Below are 24,312 nucleotides of genomic sequence, written 5' to 3'. Positions count from 1 at the left end.
ATACAGTTGTATTGTTGTGGAAAAGTGCAATTGAGATTTCTGTGTGTGTACTGTAAGTGCTGGTACTGTCCAGGCTCCCACGAAACGCTCAGGGTCGGACCCATCGCTCTCCATCTGCTCCAACACAACAGTCTCGAGTACTCATGAGTGCATGTGTGTGAGCACAAAAAAAGGCATGTCTTCGGACTGAGCGGTTTTGGAAAGAGGGCCATCGGCTAATTCACAGTTGGTCTGGTGGACGTTCCACAATGGCTTTAAAGTAATAATTTCCGTAATATAATTTCAATAAAGCTAAATCTACCCCCTGGAACCGGCATACAAATACCCCTGGTTGGGAAACACCGATCATTTACATGATATCCTTCATTGAGAACTCTGATAACCTGGGCAGTTTTTCATAAGCCAGCTTGTATGGCAAGCTGGCATGTGGTTAGTTTGGTTAGCTTTGTTCTTCATTTGTAGAAACTGAGTAGTAAGTTAGAGAGAAAGAGAGAAGAAAGTGAGAGAATTGGCAAAAGCAGAGTGTTGAACAATTGAATTAAAAAAGAACAAGAGAAGTGTGTAACATGCTGTGCCAGAGATACACCTTCAAAAACAGCCACAAACACAGCACAGCACCTTAGAAAGAAAAAGATAAGATACAAAGAATAAGAAAGAACACTTGCATTTTCTGTATCCAGCAAAGTACACTTAACTTTAAAGGTAAAGTTCACTTTAATAATTTACTCTCCCTCATGTTGTAACAAACCCACATGACTTTCTGTCTTCCATGGAACACAAAAGGAAATGTTCAGCAGAGCGTTAGCTTAAGTCACCATTTACTTTCATTGCACCTTTTTTCCATTCAATGAAATTGAATGGTGACTGAGAGTAAACGATAACAGACTTTTCATTTTTAGGTGAACTATCCTTTTTACCCTTTCCAAAACTTCCTCAAGTAAGACCTGGTGATAAAACTGAGGTAATGTTTGGTGTGGGATGAACAATGGCTAACAGACTGAGTAGACGAACAGAAGTACATGACTTGTTGCTGGATTCAGAAAAATGTCAAAGTGAACACCGACAAGAAACATGAAAACAAAAAGATCTGAAACAAAGCAAAAAAGACGACAAAGAATGAAAGGAAAAACAAAACACCAAACCCATGAGCAATTACTGCACCTTCTTCCTGTTTTTGGCTAATTTCTGGGCCGTCTGCTTAGCATGGAACAAACACAGACAGGAACATTATTAGATTAAGCAGAGCTGAGCAAGTCAGACACAAATCACATTTGGGGCGAAGCTGTCAGTTGAAAAGAAGACCACAGTGGTTCTTTCACGAGACCATCTACTGGGGAGTTTTTATGATCTAGAAGCACCAAATACACTAAAATATGTAATTAACCAATTAATGTTAACCAATACCTTTGTTGCTATAAAAGCCTCCACTCTTCTGGGAAGGCTTTCCATAAGATGTTGGAACATTACCTCCCATTCAGAACCAAGAGCATCAGTAAGGTTGGCGTTGCAATTCATCCTAAAATGTTGAATGGGGTTCATGTCTGGGCTTTGTGCACGTAAGTCAAGTTCTTCAACACCAGACTCAGTAAACCATTCAATAGTGGCATCCTATGACAGTGCAGAAAGTCACTGAGCTCTTTGATATGTCACATTCTCATAAAAATATTTTTGTCTAAGATGATTTTATGATTGTATGCTAGATTATTTGCGGCTGTTAGTAGGGGAAGCGTATGCAATGTTTCTGGCAGAGTAATCGTAGTAAGCATTACATTAATTAAATTCAGGCATCACATCCAATCACAATCTAGCCCATGCCTTATAAGTTCCACACTGCTGTTTCTCATCATTCATCATGTAGCATTGATTTCACCCACCATCACCCCAGCACCATGAGTTTAGGTCTCGTCCTATTGTAAGAGGTAAGCTCCTCTCCCCAGCCAACATTGCCTCCAGCAGGATATGATGGTTCAATTGAGAATCCAGACACTTAACCGTAGGACGGGGCTTATGCCAAAGGAAACTATTCTTTCACTAACTCATGTTACTGCCATATTCTCAAGTCCGCTGTGAGAAATGGGTATAGATGAGAGTGGTGGTGGCATAGTGGCTAAAGCACTGGGCTGTTAATCAGAAGGTCGCAGGTTCTAACCCCACGGACACAACCATTGTGTCCTTGAGCAAAGCACTTAACTCCAGGTTGTTCTGGGGGGATTGTCCCTGTAATAATTGCACTGTAAGTCGCTTTGGATAAAAGCGTCTGCCAAATGCATAAATGTAAAATGTAAATGTAAATAGCCAAACCCCTTAATTTAATAGGAGAGTCCACATACTTATGGCCATATAGTGTACGCGTAAAATGACTTCTGGGATATCTATCCACATGAGGTAGATCGTAGAAAGGCTCCAGATGACATCAAGCTAAGAAGCTTACAAGACACCAGCCTACATACAATATGTCAACCTAATACACTGGGTTTCACTTCATTGTAATTTGCACCACCATCCACCAGGTGGCCTATTTGTGCTTTTCATATCAGTTGAATCTTGGTGTTATATTACAGAACGTCCTGTTAAAAAAACTCAACTATAAAAAGCAGAGTGGAACTCAGAGAGGAATATTAGATTAAGTGCAGTGAAAATGGATCAAACTGGCCATCAAAGAAAGACCTACAGTACATCATGGAAGTTGAGCCTGGACATATTGATTCAGATGTCTCTCCCTCTGCATGGAATCTGGACTTTGCATAATGTATTGAAGCTGATAAACCATTTAAATACAATCCTCCACTGAGTTTGAGTTCATAATTCTGTATGTTTTTTTAAACATATTAATTATTACATTTCTATGAGGGAGAAGAGTCTCAAAATCTGAGATGAGTTGTGACCCGCTATATTATAACAAAGAATTCATAACTTATAGCTACCTTTAAATCATCTTTAACATAGCAGATAAAATACTAGAACCAAAATCTTTAAGCAATTTAAAATTAGGTGGTAATCGTTAACCAAAGGCAGAATTTACATACAGTATTTACAAAGGGACAGTTCAGGTCAGGTCCATAAATCAGAAAATTTGACATCTGTTTGTCCCAAGTACAACTTTTCCAAGTCTAAGGGGGAGCTCTCTCCCTTACAAGATAACTGGAAAAACTATACATCAGTAAAGATTGCTGCTAACATTTTTTGCTGCTAACTTTGACTGATGCACTTTTAGGATGATGTGTTACTGACGTGAAAGTGAGAACTTCACTGCCATGTAACAAATGTATGTTCTTAAAACATTTCTTGAAAATGTGTTACTCTTAGAGATAAGTTTTTTCTAGTTCAAAGATGCTCTAAGTATTGTTTTTATGTTGGTCAATATGGCAGTCATCTTGGACATACACTGACACCTAGGGGCATGAATGCAGCATCATTCAAACGCAAATTACTATGCATTTCTTTGGGAATAAAATATTTTTAATGAGGAATAAATGACTGAGTGCACCTTTCAAGGATGAACTAATGAAGTTACACTAACAAAGTTTTCTTATAACATTGCGGGAACATTTATCGAAGACTGATAACATCACAAGGATGTTTCATTAACGTTATTTTAAGAGCGTTTGTTCCTAATATTTACATAACATTAGCCAAAGTCTTTGAAACGTTCCCTGCTCACTCTAAACTTTGACTAGTCTATCTTTGCCTTTAAATCATTCGGGTTAAATCAGTGTTTCAATGTACAGCCCTTTACTTAGTAAATATTACAATTTTGTGAGGGTTCGATGTCACCGTTTGATCAAATCTAATTTGAGAAATTGTTCAACCTACCTACTTAAAAGACCACCATAGCTGGTCACCAGCATAAATACTATAGTGTTATAGTGTTGCTGGGACCGCATTACAAAAACATCTAACTCTAGCACCCTATCTTACATTTAGTAACCATAGTGATTTCAGTTAGGATCTCATACGTTTCTCAAAAGTTTCTATAATATAGCCCCTGATCCCCAAAATGGGATGCTGGTGTCCTGATATCCCCATAATGCTGCTTTACTAGCAAAACCAGCAAGACTACCTTGGTTAATCAATTTGACCATAAAGACCAAGCATGTCAACCAGTATCACCAGCTACATTTAGACGGTAAACCGATTAGCTATGCTGGTCCATGAGCTACACCAGCACCAAACCAACAATTATTGTAATCTACAGTCTACCAATTCCCTAAAAAGTACCCTATAACAATCTGTAACTGACATTGTAAGTAATATTCACACAAAATTAGTTTTCTGATGATACAAGCACATGCTGAAGAAACACTATATGGTACAGGTGCTGGGCTCACTGCATTTTTTAAGGTGGATGTAAAAAAAATGTTGAGTAATGCAGCTGACACGGAAAATGGCTGATTCATGTTGCTGGATGATGAACAGGAGAGAGGTGGGAAATGTCTCTGATCCAATAAAAACAACAATCATGGGACAGGTCCCTATATCAGCATTGACTACAGATTCATTTCATTACACATTACCGCAGGAGGACCACACACACACACTCTTACATTTAAGAACATCTCTCTTCATCCGTTATGGCCTGACATTTCAATCTGAATGACAAAATAAGACTTTCCGCCAAGAAAAACACATCTTCATCATTTTGCGTCCAAGGAATAAAATGATTGTGCAATAAATACATGCTCTTTATCCTGCAAATCAGAGCACAGCTCTTCATTTCTTATGAATACCTATTCTTTTTTCCTAAAAAGTTCAGAAAAGCTCAAGCTTACTTCTTATAATAAAGGTTTTATAACAGCGCATTACAGACAGAGCTGTTTTGCCTCACCTTAATGCGACTCACAGCCTCTTGAGCCTGCATCATGCGGACGTTTTTAGAGGGAGTCTTGTCTGAGAGCAGCTGAGTGGAGCCCAGGTAGTTAGCAGCAAATATAATACCATCAATAAGGTCCTCTGGGTCACATGGACCTGGTACTGAGAGAGACAGAGAGAGAGAGAAGACAAACATTCCAGATCATTATAAAAACATGCTTTAGATGTGCGATCAGAATTTTGTATAATACAGTATCTGAGAACCAGATGATTTAAATAAACTACAACATTTAAAGGTGATGTGTGTAATTGTTTTGATGTTGAATACATTATTATATCCCAGCTTAATGTGCAGAAACAGCTATAAGTCATTTGTAGTTGAATCCCCTGAAAAATGTAAACACTATGAATCAAAACATTTACTCTGGTTTTTTTCTTTTTGGAATTTGGTGATTCTTTTGCTGCAGAAATTACACACTTTAGCTTTAAACATAACAGTCAGTATTTTTCAAATCCGTTTGGAGACAATTGTGGCACAGAAATGACACATTTGACCTTTTAAGGAAACATTTGTATACATCTACAATATTTCATAGCAACACTGTGGGAAAATAACAGAATCTAAAAGAGATAAGAGATCATCTCACCTTCTACATATGTGGGGAATGAAGCAAGACTTTTTCTTGACTGCACATAAAAGAACAAGGAAAAATTGCATTGTAATTGCAGACTTCTTATATGTTTTTGTGTATGTTGTATTCATTGCACTATATATTCAATTTAATCTTACAAATGACCATTACACTTTTTCTGTCCTTGTTAGAGTCAGTTGTTCTTTGTCTTTGAAGACTGTAGGGTATATCTTTGTATGAATTTTTTTTGGCAATTTCAAGCATTGTATAGCCTTCATTCCTCCAAACAATGATTGACTGATGAGTTTCTAGAGAAAACTGTTTCTTTTTTGCCATTTTTGACCTAATATTGACCTTAAGACATGCCAGTCTATTGCATATTGTAGCAACTCAAAAACAAACAGAAAAACAACGTTAATCTTAATTTAATGAACCAAATAGCTTTCAGCTGTGTTTGATATAATATCAAGTGATTTTCTAGAACCAAATTATCAATTTATCATGATTACTCAAGAATAAGGTGTTGGAGTGATGTTTTCTGTCTAGATTTGATCAAAATAGATCATAAATAACTTTTTTCAAATAGTGATGGGGCTGTTTTTTTTACGAATGAATGAATATTCTTTGTGATCAGTTGAATGCCACTTTGGTCAATTAAAGTACCAATTTCCATCAGAAACAGCAAAATCTGTACATAATTCCAAACTTTTGGTGGCCAGTGTATATACAGTGCATTCATAAAGTATTCAGACCCCTTCATTTTTTCATATTTTGTTATGGTGCAGCTTTATGCTAAAATCCTTTAAATAATTACTTATTTCCACATCAATCTACACTTCATACCCCATAATGACAAAGCAAAAACCAGATTTCTGATAACTTTCCAAATGTATTAAAAAGAAAAAACTGAAACATCTTAAGTATTCAGACCCTTTGCTATGACACTTGAAAATTAGCTCAAGTGCATCCCATTTATCTGGATCATCTTTGAGATGTTTCTACATTTTGATTGGAGTTCACCTGTGGCAAATTCAATTGATTGGACATGATTTGGAAAGGCACACACCTGTCTATATAAGGTCTCACAGCTGAAAATGCTAATCAGAGCAAAAACCAAGCCATGAGGCAAAGGAACTTCCTGCAGATCTCAGAGACAGAATTGTGTCAAGGCACAGATCTGGGAACGGCAAAAATTTTTTTTGACTGCATTGAAGGTTCCCAAGAGCACAGTAGCCTCCATAATTCTTAAATGGAAAAAGTTTGGAACAACAAGTACTCTTCCAAGAGCTAGCCACCCAGCCAAATTGAGCAATCGGGGGAGAAGGGCTTTGGTAACAGAGGTGAACAAGAACCCGATGGTCACTCTGGTTTAGCTCCAGAATTCATGTTTGGAGATGGGAGAAACTTGCAGAAGGACAACATCCCTGCTACACTCCACCGATCTGGACTTTATGGCATAGTGTCCAGACAGAAGCCTCTCCTCAGGGCAAGACACATAAAAAAGCACCTAAAGGACTCTCAGACTGTGAGAAACAAGATTCTCTTGTCTGATGAAACGAAGATTGAACGATTTGGCCTCAATTCCAAGTGTCATGTCTGGAGGAACCCAGGCACCACACATCACCTGCACAATACCATCCTAACGGTGAAGCATGGTGGTGGTAGCATCATGCTGTGAGGGTGTTTTTCAGTGGCAGGAACTGGGGAACTGGTCAGGGTTAAAGGAAAGCTGAACGCAGCAAAATACAGAGAAAACCTGGTCCAGAGCGCTCAGGATCTCAGACTAGGCTGAAGGTTCACTTCCAACAGGAAAATGACCCTAAGAGTGGCTTAGGACAACTCTGTGAATGTCCTGGAGAAGCCCTCTCTGCCAAAGAATAACATTCATATGGCTAAATCCATTTAAAATAAATATTAAGGCAAAGGAGAAATACACTGTTTTAAACTTTAATCTAGTCCAATGAATCTATTACAACAGTATCTTAATTTATAACAGATTCTAAATCACACTAGCAGACACAAAACCATGAGTTTTACACTATAATTTATGTCTAATTTCTAAGTATTTGTACTAATTTCTAATATACTGTATGTAAGAATGTCTAAGTTTCTGGAGTATCTACACATTAATATTAATAAAGAACCATATTAATAAAGAACCATACAGTTTCAGCCAAGTTTCAGAGGTTTATTCACAGCCTCCTACCTCTTTACTGGCTGGAGATGGAGACTCAAAGCTGTCACTCCCCTCAAGTGACGGCAGGTGAGGGGTGGACGACTCCGCACCTTGTGGGGAGGTGGAGCCTGAGCCTGGAGACTGGAGAACAGAGAGACATTAATATTGCATGCCTTACAGTCTATTCATTTATGCATCATGTCTGAACAAATACAAAAAGTACATGCATGGATGGATGGATGTAGCAAGGTTATTTTTGTAAGCAAAAATAATTCAACAGATGAAAACTAGAAGTGAAATATATTTTTGTCAACTAAAATAAAAATGGGAGTTACTATAAATTTGCACTAAAATACAAGTGAAAACTCCGGATCCAATTACAGGGAAAATTACTTTTTCACATTTTCACTCAATGTTGGATGGTCGGATTTAATCTCTCTAGCCTTACATTAGACTATCAGTATATTCTGTAGACAAGAAGTATTTGATGCAAAACAATCAACCACAGTTTGCTTATTGCATTTTCTGACAGCTAGTAGTAGTGTGATCACATGTAAATGGAGCAATGTCATGCTGTGTTATTATGGATGAACAAAAACAATTATGTTCTTAAAAAAAAACTCTTTATGAATGGACTAAAACTTGAAAACAGAAATACATCATGAACTAAAAATAAAAATGTATATAATTTTTTTTAAACTATAGTAACCCTGACAAGTACAGAGACTTTGACAGTACACTGTGGTAAAAACACAAGAAAATAATTCAAACTCACTTATTAAATAAATGAATAAAAGAAAATAATTTGAATATAAAAAGCAAAGCAATAAAAACAAACGAGAGTGATAAATTGAAAAGACATTATGCACAAATTTGATACAATTTAAAACTGCCAAGTACTGTCAGAGGTACTGTTGTTGGCAGTAGATTTGGACAGCTGATCAAGGAAATGCCAAGAATCTCAACAAAGAAAAACGAAAATATATGAATTTCCAGCTCATGGCAGATTTGTCTTGATTGCTCATTGCAGTCATGTGTAGATATATACAGTAGCTCTCTCTGAAAAGGGCATGTCTGAGTCAGAAATGTGAAACATGAGCTTGAGAACACATGACTCATACCCTTAATAACCAGGGAACAGTAAGAACAAATGTAAAAATCTATTGTTGTTCATTGTTTGTCATTATAATGTAGGTTAAATACTACACCGTCCCACACACAGAAATGAATGGAAGAGCCTTATTTCTTCATCCTATACATAAATATTTATTTTATCTTACACATTCATTTAACACTTTTAAATTATGAAAACCTTCAAAGATAAACCCTGAGCACATTAACTCATTTGGCTCCTCACCTCATCACCACGGCGACGATCTACCAGATACATCCAGAAATTTTCCATGTCAATACGCAATTCCGAAAGCTCCAGTGAATAGAAAAAGAAAGAAGCTTTTTCTCAAGATATACTGAGTAGGTAAAGTGTAACAGTAGATGCTACTCTTTGGATTGGGTGTAAGAAAGAAGAACAACATAAGGGGACAACTTCCTCTCTCATCAAACTCAAACCGACGAGTTCACAACAGCACCAAACAACAGAGAACACAGCTCCAGTTACAGCTCTACCTGGTCAAACTGTTCCTGGAACAGCTGCCCTCAAAGTTCAGATTTGAGATCACCAGACCACTCCTTTCCATGATAAACAAATATGACATTTTTTTTATTTATATTTTGGAAAAACTCAAATGTTACATTAATGCTTAGCATTATGGTAATGACCACATATTGAGGACAGTGATAGAGTATTGTAGGGCATAGAACCATTCTGAAGAATCAGCTATATGTATACTGTACAGTATATTTAGCCCTAGCCAAATTGTTTGTGAACATCCTAAAATCATCTTTTACTTACTGTAAAGGAACAATTACATTCATATGGCTCAATCCAAAGCCCTAACTGTTCATGGAACAGCTCCCCTTAGAGATGTTTTCCGAGACCACCACAGTACAGTGCCATCCTGTGTAAAATTACTCACATGTTAATGTCTCCATCATGTTTGTAAGTGGAATAAGCAGCACTAATGAACTTAGCAAATAGTACCTGTCACTGTTAGTAATTGAGCTGCTTTTGACTTTCTACTTGACTTTCTTCATTAATCACTCACTGAAATATACAAAACACATTCCCCATACATTGAGCTTGTACAACTGAGTATAATACTTAGCATTAATAAGCATCAGTGTGATACACCTTAAGCATTAAAGCAGGGCAAGAGAAAAAAAGCTGTTTCTCTTCTCTAGTTATATGAGCCGTGCTGAATTATTTACAGGCAGTCTCTTTCTGTGTCTCTTGACTGCACTAAATAAATCATATTGTGGAGGGGAAAAATAACAGGCGTCTGATGTAATGTCAAATTCTGAGAACAACATAGAATGGCAGTGGGCAGGACCCCATTGATCTAGTTGAACATTACTTTAATAGGAATTTTGGGATGTCTGAAACGTTAAAACTCTAAAAAATACAAAATCAAGTAACAAGACAGTTACTATGCATATGGTGCTGAAAATACAGCTTAAACCAGCCTAAGATGGTTTGCTGAACTTGGTTAGCTACTTTTCAGCTGGTTTAGCTGGTTGGCTAGTTCCAAAAAAAACTCTAAACCCAGGAAACCAGACCAGCCTGAACAGGCGGGAAAACCAGCAAATAAGGTGGGTTTAAGTTTTCACTTTCACTAGAGTACCAAAACCCTTTGTTCCTGAAGAACTGCCACTAAATGAAGCCTTGTGCTCATGAATACCTCTCAGACAAACAATGGTAATTAACACTGCTGAAATAGGCAACAGAGGAGTTGAGCTTTTCATTGTGCCGTGAAAAAGTAAATGTTTGTTCGGCGAGACTTTTTTAATATGATGGTAACAGACAATGTGACAGATTCAACTGAGATTGATTACAATTATGCAGCACTGAATCTATTAATTATGTAAATGGAAAACAAAAGAAAAAGAAAGCACACAGGATGAGATGATACCATTAAGTTAATACCAACCATGGGTGCTCTTAAATGGCATCTACTCATTATGTTAATAAAAAGAGTAATACTTATCTCAGCTAATGGTGAAAAAAAGAGAAAGTGTGATGTTGTAATGAGCGAAAGAGAGAGTGGGAGGTGGGCTGATCTGATTCTGAAATAAATCAAGTAAAGACATGGTAATTTTGCTGCCTTTTACCAAGTGTTTCTCTGTCTCTGGTCTTTTAAGATAACGCTTGTTGTGGTTGAGAAGCAGGACAGCTCCATTTGGATGAGCTGGTCATGCGTAGCACTTATAGAATACAGATGAGCCCTAAGGAGGCGAATAAGGAGAGCCATTCTGAGTGCAGTCTTCATTTTCTAGTGACATGCAATTTGTGTGGTGGGGTGGCAGGCACCACTCACGAGAAAGAGACTCGCGTGTCTGCCACTGTCCTCTCCAGAAAATAATAGTGATATAGTGGTGAAGTCACAACCAGTGCAATGACGTGATTCAGCTTGTGAGACTGTAGCAGCCGAGGAAAACAACAACTCAATTGTTAACTTTTAGACTTTTTTTTGTTTTTTGTATTTTTGCACAACTGCTACAAAGACATAACAATGTACTATGTTATTGCAGATATGGGCAATATAAATCAATTTAACAATAGTTCTCTGTACATTATCAATCTATAATTAGTGGTCCATCAAAATGGGTTTTTTAACAGCTGATGTGTGATATAATACTGATGTATGATAATAATTTTGTCTTAGCTAAATACACAGATGTACACAAAATCACTAAAACTAGTTTAGTTGAAAATAATGAAAATAGTGAAAATAGTATTAATTCTATTTTTTCAAGAGTCTCTAGAACTCACAACGAGGAACTGGATCTGCCTTACCTGAAGGAAATGCCAGTGCTTGCAAGACAGCAAAAGAATAGTGTTAGTTTTATTTCAGTTTAAGGTTTAGTCTTTGGTTCTGTGTAAATGAAATGATTCATCTAAGCTGCATTGCAGCTGTCATGACATTCAGTGTATATACTGTATATACTGTACAAGGAAGATCAATCACAATTCAGTAGGCAAATAGATGTAATAATAAGACCAATCGCAATTTAGTATACAAATATTAGCATCATGTCATCGTTGTCCATTACATTTTGAATGTTGAACATTCTATCACTGTACGACAAATGGAGACTTCTGAACTTAAATCTTACGATTCTTGAAAAGTATAATGTTTAAAAATATAAAAAACAAAACAGATTAAATTATCTACAGAACAAAGTTTGCTAGTATGTATGGCTGAGTTAATTTATATGTTAGGGTTTTAGAACAAACACCGAACCAGAATGTTTGAGGAATATCCATAAAGAATATCCAATAACTGTAATTACCACTGCAATGAAAATCAGCTAATGTCCACATATTGGTCTGCCATTACCAATAATGACTTTTTTCTGAATTGCTTTATACATTTTCTTTGAAAACAGTGACAGACAGAGCAGTGAAGTTGTATGAAAACATAAACTATAGAATAAAAACAGAAACACTGATAAAGCCAGACATCGTGCATAATTAGTTCGTACTCACATCACCCCCCAGAGATGGCTGCAGGTCAGATTCAGCTGTAGGGCTCAGGTCCTGCCTCATTACCCAGATGGGTTCTTTGGGCTCATCAGGCGTGTAGGGCGAGCGAACTGTCCTTGTCTTCACCTCCTCTATTGCCTCTTTGATGTCCTTAATAGCCAGTGAGATTGCATCTCTCTTTTCACAGTTGCTCTTCACTGGATCTGGCTCTTCTGAGGGGCTTTTGAGAGGCTCTCCACTCTCTCCTTCAATCTCTGTCTCTGGGGGTTTGATCTCCTCTGTTTGGCCATGTGCCTGGTGCTCAGACTCAGGCCACTCTTCTTCCTCCTCCCCGTACTTGTCCAGGCCCATAGCAACACGCACCAGGCTCTGCGAGCTGAGACTCTCCTTCACCTCAGACACAATCTGGTCAATGTCCTCATCCTGCTCGCAGCTGTCGGCACGGGGGTAAGGGGCAAACTCTGCTTCCTTTTCTGGACTGTCTGACTCCCCATCAGATCGCTCGTCATAGTGGTGGAGCCTGGAACCAACAGCCTCCTGTTGCTGGAACATGTTCCGCTCAAAGAGTCTAAATTCCCCCCTACGCTGCTGTGGCGTCTGTCCCTCAGCTTTGGTTGAGGGGGCATCTGATATCTCTTCATAAACGCGCTCCTGTTGGGTGTATTCGTAAGGCTCAGAGTAGGGCTCATCTTCTGATGGTCCACTTTCACAGGCTTCTCCTGCCCCAGTGGGACTGTGGTGCACTGGCTGAGTGTAAACATAATTGGAGTAGTTGGGGTTTAGTGTCTCTGCGCCAAGGCTCTGGAGCCTCTCTGCATTGGGCAGGGGCTCTCGAGGTAGCGGTGGTGGCTGGGGTGGGTACTGGGGCTGGGGGTAAGCTGGACCACCGTGTTGTTGCTCTGACTCAGCGCTTTCAGTGTACTCTTCTGCTTCCGGACGCAACGGGATGCCATATGTGGTTTCGTCCTCTGGTTCAGCTTCCAGAGCCATGACCGCATCCCCTTCTGCCCGGTCTGTGTGGTTGTGGAAGCCACTCTCGGTGCTGGCGGATCGGGCCAATGTGCTTCCTCCTTCTCCCTCGTCCTCCTCGGCTTCCTCTGGCTCTCTGGTGGGAGTCATAGGCTGTGTTGGGGAAATAAGCTCCTGTTGATGTTCCAGTCTTTGCTGTTCAGCTCTCTCTGCATCTCTCTGTTGTCTCTCCCGCTGTCTTTTTCTCTGCTGCTGTGCCCGTAGTCGGGCCTCGTTATCCCCCTGTCTGCGGTAACGTGTCACTGCAGGTCGTGGTATGGGCAGCTGAACAGGCTGCTGCTGCTCTGTATCAGCCTCTTCAACTGGCCTCCTTGGAGCACGTGTGCGGTTCGTCCCTCCGTTTGATCCCTCATACCTGCGGTAGCGCGGGGCCCCCTGCTGTTGGGACTGGTGGTGGTCGTTCTCCATACCATGGCTGCTATGGTGGTTGCGGGAGCGATTAGCGCGAGAGCTGCCATCTCCATTGTCATGGCGTCTACGGTGGGATGAGGGGGGCTGCTGGCCCTCGGGGCCCCTGCCCTCAAGGTCTGACTCATGTGCCTCTCTCAACTCCTGGCTGTGTGGCGCCTCCTGGTGGCTCATGGCTATAACAGGGCAGGGTCTACATACAGAGCATTACTTCTCCCAGGCAGGGCTCCACTCTCAATCTCAACTCAAACCTAGAGATATCCAAAACAAAACAGATAAAAACCTTAAAACATCAAATCTCATTGAGAAAGATAACTGAAACTGTGTCCCCTGAATGACCCCAGGTGTGGGGTCATTTAGAACAAAATCTATTAAAAAATAAGTGGTTTTTGAGTGCATTTCGGCACTTCGTTACAGCTCGCTGAGGCTTTTAATTTTTGGTTTAATTAGTCTATAAAAGGAATCAAATCTAATCAAATACTCTAACGTGCCCTTGCACTCTTTTGTTTTATATGTTGCTTCACTCATGTGCCTTCTGCAACAAAAATCCATTAACATATATGCCCAAAGTAAGGAATGCCTCTCTTATCATAATTTTTTTGTCTGTATTCTGACCATTAACACTCTTTATACACCCATCTTTGCAGTAGTATCAATGTTATCAAACAATAAAATAACAATCTGACCATGAACACTCTTTTACACACCCATCTTTGCAGTAAACAATAAAATAACATTCTGACCATGAACACTCTTTTATACACCCATCTTTGCAGTAGTACAAGTATCATAATAAAACACAATAACAGTGTGTAATTGACACATATTATGGTTGCGTATGGCGTGTTAATGCTTTAGACTATGAACTCAGAATGTAAACAAGACAAATTAGGCCTTCACATTCTGCATATACACTTAGTGACCACTTTATTTGAATTTTTTTTTTTTTTGGCACCATTCTGAATAAACTCTAGAGACTGTTGTGTGTGAAATACTCAAACCAGCCCGCCTGGCCCCAACAATCATGCCACGGTCAAAATCACTGAGATCACATTTTTTTCCCCCATTCTGATGATTCACTTGAACATTAACTAAAGCTCCTGCCCGTAGCAACATGATTTTATACATTGCACTGCTGCCACATGATTGGCTGATTAGATAATTGCATGAATAAGTAGGTGTACAGGTGTGGTCACTGAGTCACTGATTCATGAATACTCAAGTCTAAACGTATGAAACTGAGAATTATGTATGGCAGCACAATTTAAGTATCTCAATACTTAGAACTGTCTGTTCAAAGAGCTTGCGAATCCTCACAACGCAATACAGCACCTAGAAATAGCAAAAAGCTGTAGACAACTCTCAAGCTTCACTGTCAGACCTTTTGTGACCACTTCATAATACAGTCAGTAAGAGGAGGATCTCCTTGTGCATCAAAAGCAATAATACAATAACATTAACTGACATGCCCTCCTGCCGACATTAGCTAGGAGTAGTGAAGCACCACAAAACATGAATAAGAAGATAATGCAATCATTTTAATAAGATATTCAAAATGGAATACACTGTAGCTTGACATATTCAAATTTCATGCTATCTGACCTGCCACGTCTATACATTAGACTCTTAACTTCTTTTTCTGTCCCAATGAGATCCTGAGGGAATTTCTGTGCATTAGGTCCAGCCAAAGACAGCACTATAATCTAGACTAGACTGTAAATGTGACCTACTTCGACGATCCTTGCAAGAGCAGTGATAATATACTGTCATGATAAAAAAAGAGGGTCTCAACAACCACAGTAACACATAAATTCATATAAATCAGTGGTTATTAAATGGTGGGTTGCGACCCAAAATTGGGACATAAAAAAATAAAATGCAACTAAACATATATACATGCATAGAGAGGATAGCAAAACAAAATGGCTTATTAACATTTAAAAGGGAGGAGAAAATGTTTCCCACATTTTTTTTATGATGATGTCAAAGGCCGTGCATCCAGTCAAACTTTACAGTATTTTACAGTAAAGTAAATCTGTTATTTGGTAAAAGCTAGCCAAATTAGACAGATCCAAAACACAGGCTGTGTTATAAAACTATATAAGTAACTGAAAAATATGACCTAGGCAGGATTAAATACAGATTTATGACAATAAACATGGTTTGTGCTGACCATAATGGGTTTGGTGAGATGTTTAGAACAAAAAATTTATATATATTTTTTTCTATTCTTATTCTATGTAATGCATTTTCATGTTTTTTTGTCCAATGCATTTCATGGTAATACACATACACTATTGCATATTTGACAGTCTAAATGTCTGCAATAAATTTTTATTTTTTTTGGAGCATCTTGGCTCGCATCAGTTGACATTTTGCGGCACGCTTCCATCTGGAATGAGACGTTGTTTAAGATGAGCTGTGGTTTTGTTTTAAATCAACACAAACAATTAGCCACACTTTCATTCGGATTGAAAAGCAGTGTCTTAAATATGACCTTGTGAAAGCAAACAAACCATGAAGAAAATGCAACATTGTAACTATTTAAGCCACTGTTTTGGAACAAATCAAGCAAGCTACATATCTGAAAAGGCCTTAAATCACTCTGTTACAATTGTTTATGCTCACACGGTACTCCTGTTGATATTTCGGCGAGCTCCATGTGACAGGGAATCAGAGAGAGTTGCAGTGAGTTGGTATGTATCACCCCTCCACCATTTTGTATCAGCAAGTGTCATACCTCCGACTAAAGAGAGCGAAATCTCAGCAAAGGTCTGCATGTGTGACACCCTTGGCCAAAATCAAGTTGTTTGGAGTCTGCTAGTGTGGCACCAGCTGAAGGCCTCAAGTGATGGGAAGTGGATAGAGGTGATATGAGCACCTCTCATATCTGATATGATTGCCAGAGGAAATAAAAACAACAGTGAGCACCCCCCCCCCCCCACCCCTCCTTTCTGTGCATCAAAACACAGGCTTAAAACATCCTGAGGGCAACATCCTTGCTGATTTGAGTCAGGGACCCAAAAAGTCTGTAAATCTTTACACATATGCAAGTGCACAAACGCACACACACACTGCTAAATTTGGTTTCTTGCATAAAATGTCTTGCAAATACTTTGTTTTAAGCATAAATCAAATAACATTTTGTGAGGTTTATGCTTAAAACAAGAACAAATGTTCCTTGAAAACATAATATCTTACACGTAGAACTAATACTGTATTACACAATTTTGCCTTTCAAGTAAGTGTATCTTGTTTTGAGGATATTATAATTTTTATATTTGTATTGGAAAACAACATAATGTTTTGTAGCGCCACAACCTGATTTGGTACAAAAATGTCTGTACACACACCCATACACACATTCTGTTGCACAAATGCACTCATACACATAGTCAGGAAAGCTCCAGATACAGTGGTGAATCCTTCTCCCCAGTACAGAAAGGATGGACTGTTCAAAGTCTGTAGAAAAATGTCTGACTGTGAAAACGTACAACTCCTTCCCTCTCTAAGCAACTGACACACCAGGCTCCTTCCAGGATTTTTCCCAAGGAGATACGAAAGAGAAAGAGAGCAAGATAGATAGAGAGACTGAGATAGATAGATAGAGAGAGAGAGCATAGGTGAGTCAGGCAAATCAATCATCATTGGACTGACAGACCTGACAATGTGATCCTGGAGGGATGATTGTTTACCATTATCGATTCTGCACACACAACATATCCTTCCTCTCCAGTAGCCCAGAACATCTCTAAGAGTATACAAGCATATTATCCATAAAATGTAAATCGCTACAGATCCTATGAAATCAAAATGAAAGATTTGTGGCTTTTAGTACATGTCTGTTATCTATGAGTTTATTGATATGCTAGTGTACGACTAAAAGTTGACAAAATAACTTATAAAAAAAGTTTAAATAAAAAGCAGATATAAAAATGAAAGCACATAAGCAGTAGATGTGATCTGCTCCATCATTTTGAGTCACACTGAACCAGAATCACATTTTGAGTTTTATAAACTTATAAATTATAATCAATTAAATGAATGAAACATTGAGAAAAAGGCCTCTAAAGATTCCAAACTATTTTTTTTTAAATTAACATCAATAACAGTTTAAGTAAAAAATATAATGCAGGGACACATCTCTTGCATGTTCTGTGTGCACAAGAGCATATTCATTCATTCAATGTCTAAATAACATCAATGCCGACTCACAAAGCATCCTTACAACATTTCGATGTATTTACACGCACACACACATCACTTCTGGGCTAGTTGTCACGCATCAATGCCGAGATTGCACATCCAGTGGCACAGAGCAGTAAAATACTCTGAAATGAGTTGTATCCACTCCTGCTCTGCTGCTGCATCTCTACAGTTCATTTATTTAAGATAACTATGGACACTATTGACATTGGATAACTTGCCTGAGGTAAATGTACCATTAGGTGAAAGCTGTGGGTGAGACACTGATTTGCCGATTACATTAGAGATGATCTTTTCAGCTAATTGCAATCACTGTATCTTTCAACATCTCCACTGATGTTCATTCATGTGTTATTTTCTTGCTGTCATTTGTAGGAAAGAGGAGGGCTGATCGGAACAGAGATGCAATGCAGCCCTCCTGTCTGAATTGGCTAGCCTTTAAAATTTTAAAAATAAATAAAAAAATAGCAGGCACAGATAAAACATATTATAATAAAATGAAATATTGTCAATGCATATTGCTTGTAAAATCATCTAAATTCTGTACATGGTTTCTTTTTGCCAGCAAATTGGTGCAATACCACTGACTAGCACTACCAAGTAGCAAATAATGGTTCGGTCCTGCATGAAAATGAAAAGCTATTGGTTGTTTTAAAAAAAGACAAGGCCTTCAATATGTCCCACACCAACTTCCTGTTTTAAATTAGAAATATGTCAACAAAGCATTTCATTGGATATTTGATTTTTAGATATTGCTCATACCAAATCCTAAAAGTCTTAAAGACTGCTAAAATCTGAATATTTCAAACCAACATTGCTAATGGATTAGTGAGCACAAAAATAAAGATAGCTGTTCATGAGCTCCAATGAATGAACATGCATTATAGCGAGAAAAACAGCTGCTGGCTCTAGAACTCCATTTATTCTGAGGGATGAAAAAACAGTCAACATATTTCCATCAAAAAAAAAATACAGAGCTTTAGACAGCTAACATCTGTGCTGTGCCAAAACTTGTAGATATTATGCAAATGAGTATTTGAAAATAACTCTGTGAGATAGTACTAGCCCCCCCACACGTAACATGGACTGAAATCTGCGTGAATGTAAAACCTCACCTGAACTACAGAGAAAAGGAGAAAAAGAATACAGCCTAAAAACTTGATGAAGGTCATGGATGAAGGTAGTGATGCTGGCAAAGGCTGGGCTAGCTGACAAAAATAAAAAGGACTGCTGATACAGAAGAACACCATGTTGATCTCCAACCATCAGATCTCTCTCTCTACACACACACACACACACACACACACAAGGATCTCAAACACTCAGTGCTCGCTATGTGTGAGGAGCAGGTTTAATCAGAGGGTATTCACAGCTCTCTCTCCCACACAGTTCCCAGTGGAGGTCTCAGTCAATGGCTTACCCACAAGGACAAATCAGCATGCTGTCTATGCTGCACGCAGAAATCATGAAGATGAATGTGATGATGAGCCATGTGTTGAGATTTGAGCAATTCTACAACACTGCAAATAATTGTATTCTTATATAGTACCTCTGTCTTGTTTCCCAGTAAAATATCTACATCCTTTAAGATAGATGTATTTGAGAAGCAAAATCCCTATTGCATTACTACTAAGATATTAAAACATTCAAAGAACATATCATTAAATGTGATAAAACCTGCCAATCTCTGCTGAAAAGACCAGCGTGTCACCAAAAGCAAAAGCAGAAAAAGTAAGCTGGTGAAGCTGGTTGATCAGTATGAATTTCTTATGTTGCAGCTTAAAGAGATAGTTCACCCAAAAATGTAAATTCTCTCATCATTTACTCACCCTCATGCCATCGCAGATGTGTGTGACTTTCTTTCTTCTGCAGAACACAAATTATTATTTTTAGAAGAACATCTCAGCTCTGTATGTCCATAAAATGTAAGTGAATGGTGATCAGAACTCTGTAGCTCCAAAAAGCACATAAGGGCAGCATAAAAATAATAATCCACACACTCCATATCTAGATTGCAGAAGTGATATGATAGGTGTGGGTGAGAAAAGTCAAAAGTCAATTTTGACTATAAATCTCCTCTTTCACTTTCACTACCACATACTTCTTCTGTTTTTTGGTGATTCACATTCTTCATGCGTACCTACTGGTTGGGGATGATCAGAGGTGTAGTTTGTTTTATTAAAAATGACTTATATGTTGATCTGTTTCTCACCCACACCTATTACATCGCTTCTGAAGAAATGTTTTTTTTTTTATGTTGCCTTTATGTGCTTTTTGGAGCTTCAAAGTTGTGGTCAACATTCACTTGCATTGTATGGACCTACAGAGCTGAGATATTCTTCTAAAAATCTTAATTTGTGTTCTTAAGAAAAAAGAAAGTCATACACATCTGGGATGGCATGAGGGTGAATAAATGATGAGAAAGTTTTCATTTTAGTTAGTTAGTTTTGTTGGTTAAGCTCATCAAAAAGCCTTGTTGGAACAACAGCACCACAAAAAAAATTTTGTATCACTTTCCATTATAAAAATAAATACAAATATTGGTTAAGTTTATGCTATAACAAGAAAAAATTCATTAGCCAATGGGGTAAGAAAAAATGTCCTCAGTAAAAAATTGAGCACACCAGCATCCCATGTTGTGGACCATTCAGACCAAAACATATGCTGATGACAATGTTTATTTATTATGTATTTTTACATTGGAAAAGGACTTGCAAATTGAACACATATTCAAGATACACTACATGGCCAAATGTACTGTATGTGGACATCCCCTTCTATTGAATAGGTTTGGCTATTTCAGCTACATACAGCCATTCAAACATTTTAATTAGAATGGGACATACCTTTTCTGTTCTGGCATCAAAATTCCTCTGTGCACAAAGCAAGGTCCACTAAGTCTAGTATGGAAGACCTTGATTGACCACACTGAAGCCCAGTCCTGAACCCCACTGGGGTGAATTGGAACAATGACTACCTAATTCAACCACCTAATAATGCACATGTTTGTGGAATTAAATGTTCAACAAGCACAAATAGTAGTATGTAGTTTAGGTGTCCAGATACTGTTTGTAAAGTAGTGTATATTCTCTACATTTGTAGATATTTTTCATGGAAAACAAAAGAGATACAGATTAAGAAAAGGATTTGCAGTGAACATACAGCATGCATATAAAACAACAGAGCAGCACTAAGTATTTGTCTTTTCCTCGTTGTTACAAAAAAGGAGGAGGAAACTGATGAGTTAGGACCTTTAGCACCCTTTGAAACAATTTATGGGTGCAGACCTGTCTGTAGCTGGTTAGCCAGACTCAGCAGACACAGACAATCATGCACACCCACAGCCAAGTGGATACACTCTGGTGTTTAAGGCTGACAGGGAGTAAGGGTATATGCAGTCCCGTGAATAATGACACACTGCAGCTTAGTTGCAAACAAACACTTCAATTCATTAGAGTAATCCTGCAGTGGAACGGGTGTGAATGAACTATTCCCTCAAGATTTCTGATATGCCTTATAAACAAATCCTGTTGACAGTTTGATTAAAGGGATAGTTCACCCAAAATGAAAATGTTCTCATTATTTACTCACCTTCATGATATCCCATGTGTGTATGACTTTCTTTCTTCACCAGAACACATTTTAAGAAAAATAGAAAAATGTCTCAGCTCAGTAGGACCTTAAAATGCAAGTGAATGGAGTTTTCTCTTTTGAACCTGCAAAAATCACAGACAGTCAACATAAACGTCATTGAACTGACTCCAGTAGTTAAATTAATGTCCTCTAAAATAACAAATCACTTTTGGGGTGAAAAAGATAAATATTTAAGTACTGTACATTTTTAAACTCTAAATCATACTTCTGGTCGGCGGTACGCACGTGTGACATAATCATTTTGGCATTTGAAACATGCGAGAACTGATGCACGTGCCTCAGAGCTGGAAGAGCAGCACTGTTTACATGTGAGAAGGAGGAACACTGTACAGTAGCTTGGGTTGTTTTAGTTTAGATCTGTTTAGTTTCTTTATTCACTGTGGTGTATTTGTGTTCTTATCCTGGATGTTTCAACTGAGTGGAGAACATGAGATTACATGTTTATCATGGCAATGCGAATATGACTGCTTAGACTCCACCCTCTCGTAAACCCTAATGGAGGTGATGGTTTATGGTTAAAAGTACTTTTGTACCAAAAGGGATTGTGTCGATTTAGAAGGCATTAATATAACCGCTGGAGACGCATCATTGATGTTTATTGTCTGTCTCTCTGTGAGTTTTGGAGCTTCAAAAGATAAATCTCCATTCACTTGCATTTTAAGGACCTACTGAGCTAAAATATTTTTAAATTTTTCTTCAAATGTGTTCTGGTGAATAAAGAAAGTCATACACACCTGGGATATCATGATGGTGAGTAAATGGTGGTGTAGTGGTCTAAAGCACATAACTGGTAATCTGGTAATCAGAAGGTCACTGGTTCGAACCCCACAGCCACCACCATTGTGTCCTTGAGCAAGGCACTTAACTCCAGGTTGCTCCAAGGGGATTGTCCCTGCAATAAGTGCACTGTAAGTCGCTTTGGATAAAAGCGTCTGCCAAATGCATAAATGTAAATGTAAATAATGTGATAATATAATTTGCTGTGTCTGAATATGCATACTACCCTAAAATACAGTATGTCAAAAAGAGTATGCCAATTGAGTATTATGTCTGAATCCTTAGTATTCACAAAATGGTAAGGGGGTGACCGACTATTTCCTGCAATAGTCATTTAGCCAACAATAGGCATTTACTGTCAATTCTTAAAAGGAGAGCAGCACCAAAACTGAGCATTTCTGACAGAGGGTCAGAAGGAGGGTGTAAAAGAAAACTGTTCAAAAAAACATTACTAACACTAAAAGTGAACCTCACAGAACATAAAAATATTAAAAGACATGTAATGACCCCTTTAAGCCCACAGAAGCCTAAAACACTTGATAACCCCCCAGAAATATTAGAAAAAGAAAAAATAAATACACAGAGAATGGCGAGTCAGACTGTTCTTTTCAACTGTAACTGCAGTATATACAAAGAAAATAGTTCCTAAAGCTGAAGTGTGTAACTTATTTAGTGTTAAAATACTTTCTTGTCCGTTAACGATCTCTCTCTCGGCCCTCTGCAGTCAGCCTTTAAACCTCACAGAGGCATAATTAGCCTAATAACGGGACCAGGTGTGTAGTATCACGACCCGGCCCCGCCCTCCGCCCTGCCACAAATATATTCATACTGCTCACTTGCATACCTACAGAACATACTTTATAATGATTGAGAAGTGCATCCTTCATCAAATACAGTAGATACTCTGACAGTATGCAATTTCTGGTGCAGCTATTGGCTCTGACTGAAACAGAAGGCAGCTGACATGCTGCACAGTCAGTTAATGGGTCGTGTCTAGAAGGTAACTACCTCACGTCAAGATTCTCGTGTAAGAGCATTCTGTTGATGATTTCACCACTTGCCTTTCAGCTTATAAATGATGGAGAGCAATAAATACATCTCTTTAAGTATCAAGTCAAGTTGAGTGGACAAATGCATTTGTTTGTTTAGCACTGTCAAGTTCTCAACTTTTTGGTGAGTTGTTTGTACAACTGGTAATGTTAATCCTGTTCAGTTACAGTAATGTAACATTTTAGCTTTGCTAAGTTGTATATTAGATGCTGTTACTGTCTTTGTTACTGTTATTGTCTTTGTTACCCGTTAAAAAAAAAAAGCTTTTTTTTTAAGAGGATAAATATTTGCGTAAACCCTCCGTATACCCACTTGTTTTGCTGCTTGCTTCAGTCACCCTCATGCTGAAGAGGTATCAGGTCAAATTAATAAGCAAAATATATGTTGCCAAAATTCCCTTAATATATGGAATCGTCCTGTAATTAAGGGAAAAAATTGCATTCCGAATGAAAGATGCCATTTGTCCCATATTTTAGCATCACACATACAAACTGCTGAGAATGTTACACTAATTGAGAGAAATCGACCTGAAACACACACACACACACCTTTCGTGGGGGTTGTGTGAGATATCAGCTGGTGCTTTACACAGACACTTGACTGAAGATTTTCTTACATTTCCCTTGGGATAAACACAATTTACTGACAAAACAATGATACTAATCCAATGAGAAATACAATATTTTCATGTTCAGCCTTTTCTCTCCCTTTCTTTCTTCATGGCTGTTTTATTAAAGCATTGTTCATTTAAAGTTTAGTAGGGGACGTTCACACTGAATGCATTTTTGCATCCGTTAAGATTAGTATTATATCCTCTCACTAACATATTCATTTGTAGTAAATGTGTAATTTTAACACTGATGGTGGATGTTTTTTGTGAGTCTTGACCTTTTGGTGTGTATGACCTTTCATTGAAGATACACAGTATGTTATGAAATAACATCATACACACTGGTGGTGGACATTAG

General features: G+C 38.1%; 1 protein-coding gene across 2 annotated transcripts in view; it reads right to left on the bottom strand.

Moving 5' to 3' along the window:
• Window positions 1-24,312, bottom strand: part of LOC127636681 (amyloid-beta A4 precursor protein-binding family A member 1-like) — a 74,171-nt gene that overhangs the window by 9,258 nt on the left and 40,601 nt on the right. For both annotated transcript variants that reach the window (XM_052117349.1, XM_052117356.1), the window contains 5 exons: window positions 12,224-13,908; window positions 7,648-7,758; window positions 5,457-5,496; window positions 4,826-4,971; window positions 1,162-1,194 (listed from right to left, as the gene is read on the bottom strand). In XM_052117349.1, coding sequence (XP_051973309.1) covers window positions 1,162-1,194; window positions 4,826-4,971; window positions 5,457-5,496; window positions 7,648-7,758; window positions 12,224-13,831 — 1,938 coding nt within the window. In that variant the 5' untranslated portion in view covers window positions 13,832-13,908. The remainder of the gene's footprint in view (window positions 1-1,161; window positions 1,195-4,825; window positions 4,972-5,456; window positions 5,497-7,647; window positions 7,759-12,223; window positions 13,909-24,312) is intronic.

The sequence above is a fragment of the Xyrauchen texanus genome, chromosome 4 (genome assembly GCF_025860055.1).
Source record: "Xyrauchen texanus isolate HMW12.3.18 chromosome 4, RBS_HiC_50CHRs, whole genome shotgun sequence".
NCBI lineage: Eukaryota > Metazoa > Chordata > Actinopteri > Cypriniformes > Catostomidae > Xyrauchen > Xyrauchen texanus.
This window is presented reverse-complemented; position numbering and strand designations above follow the sequence as displayed.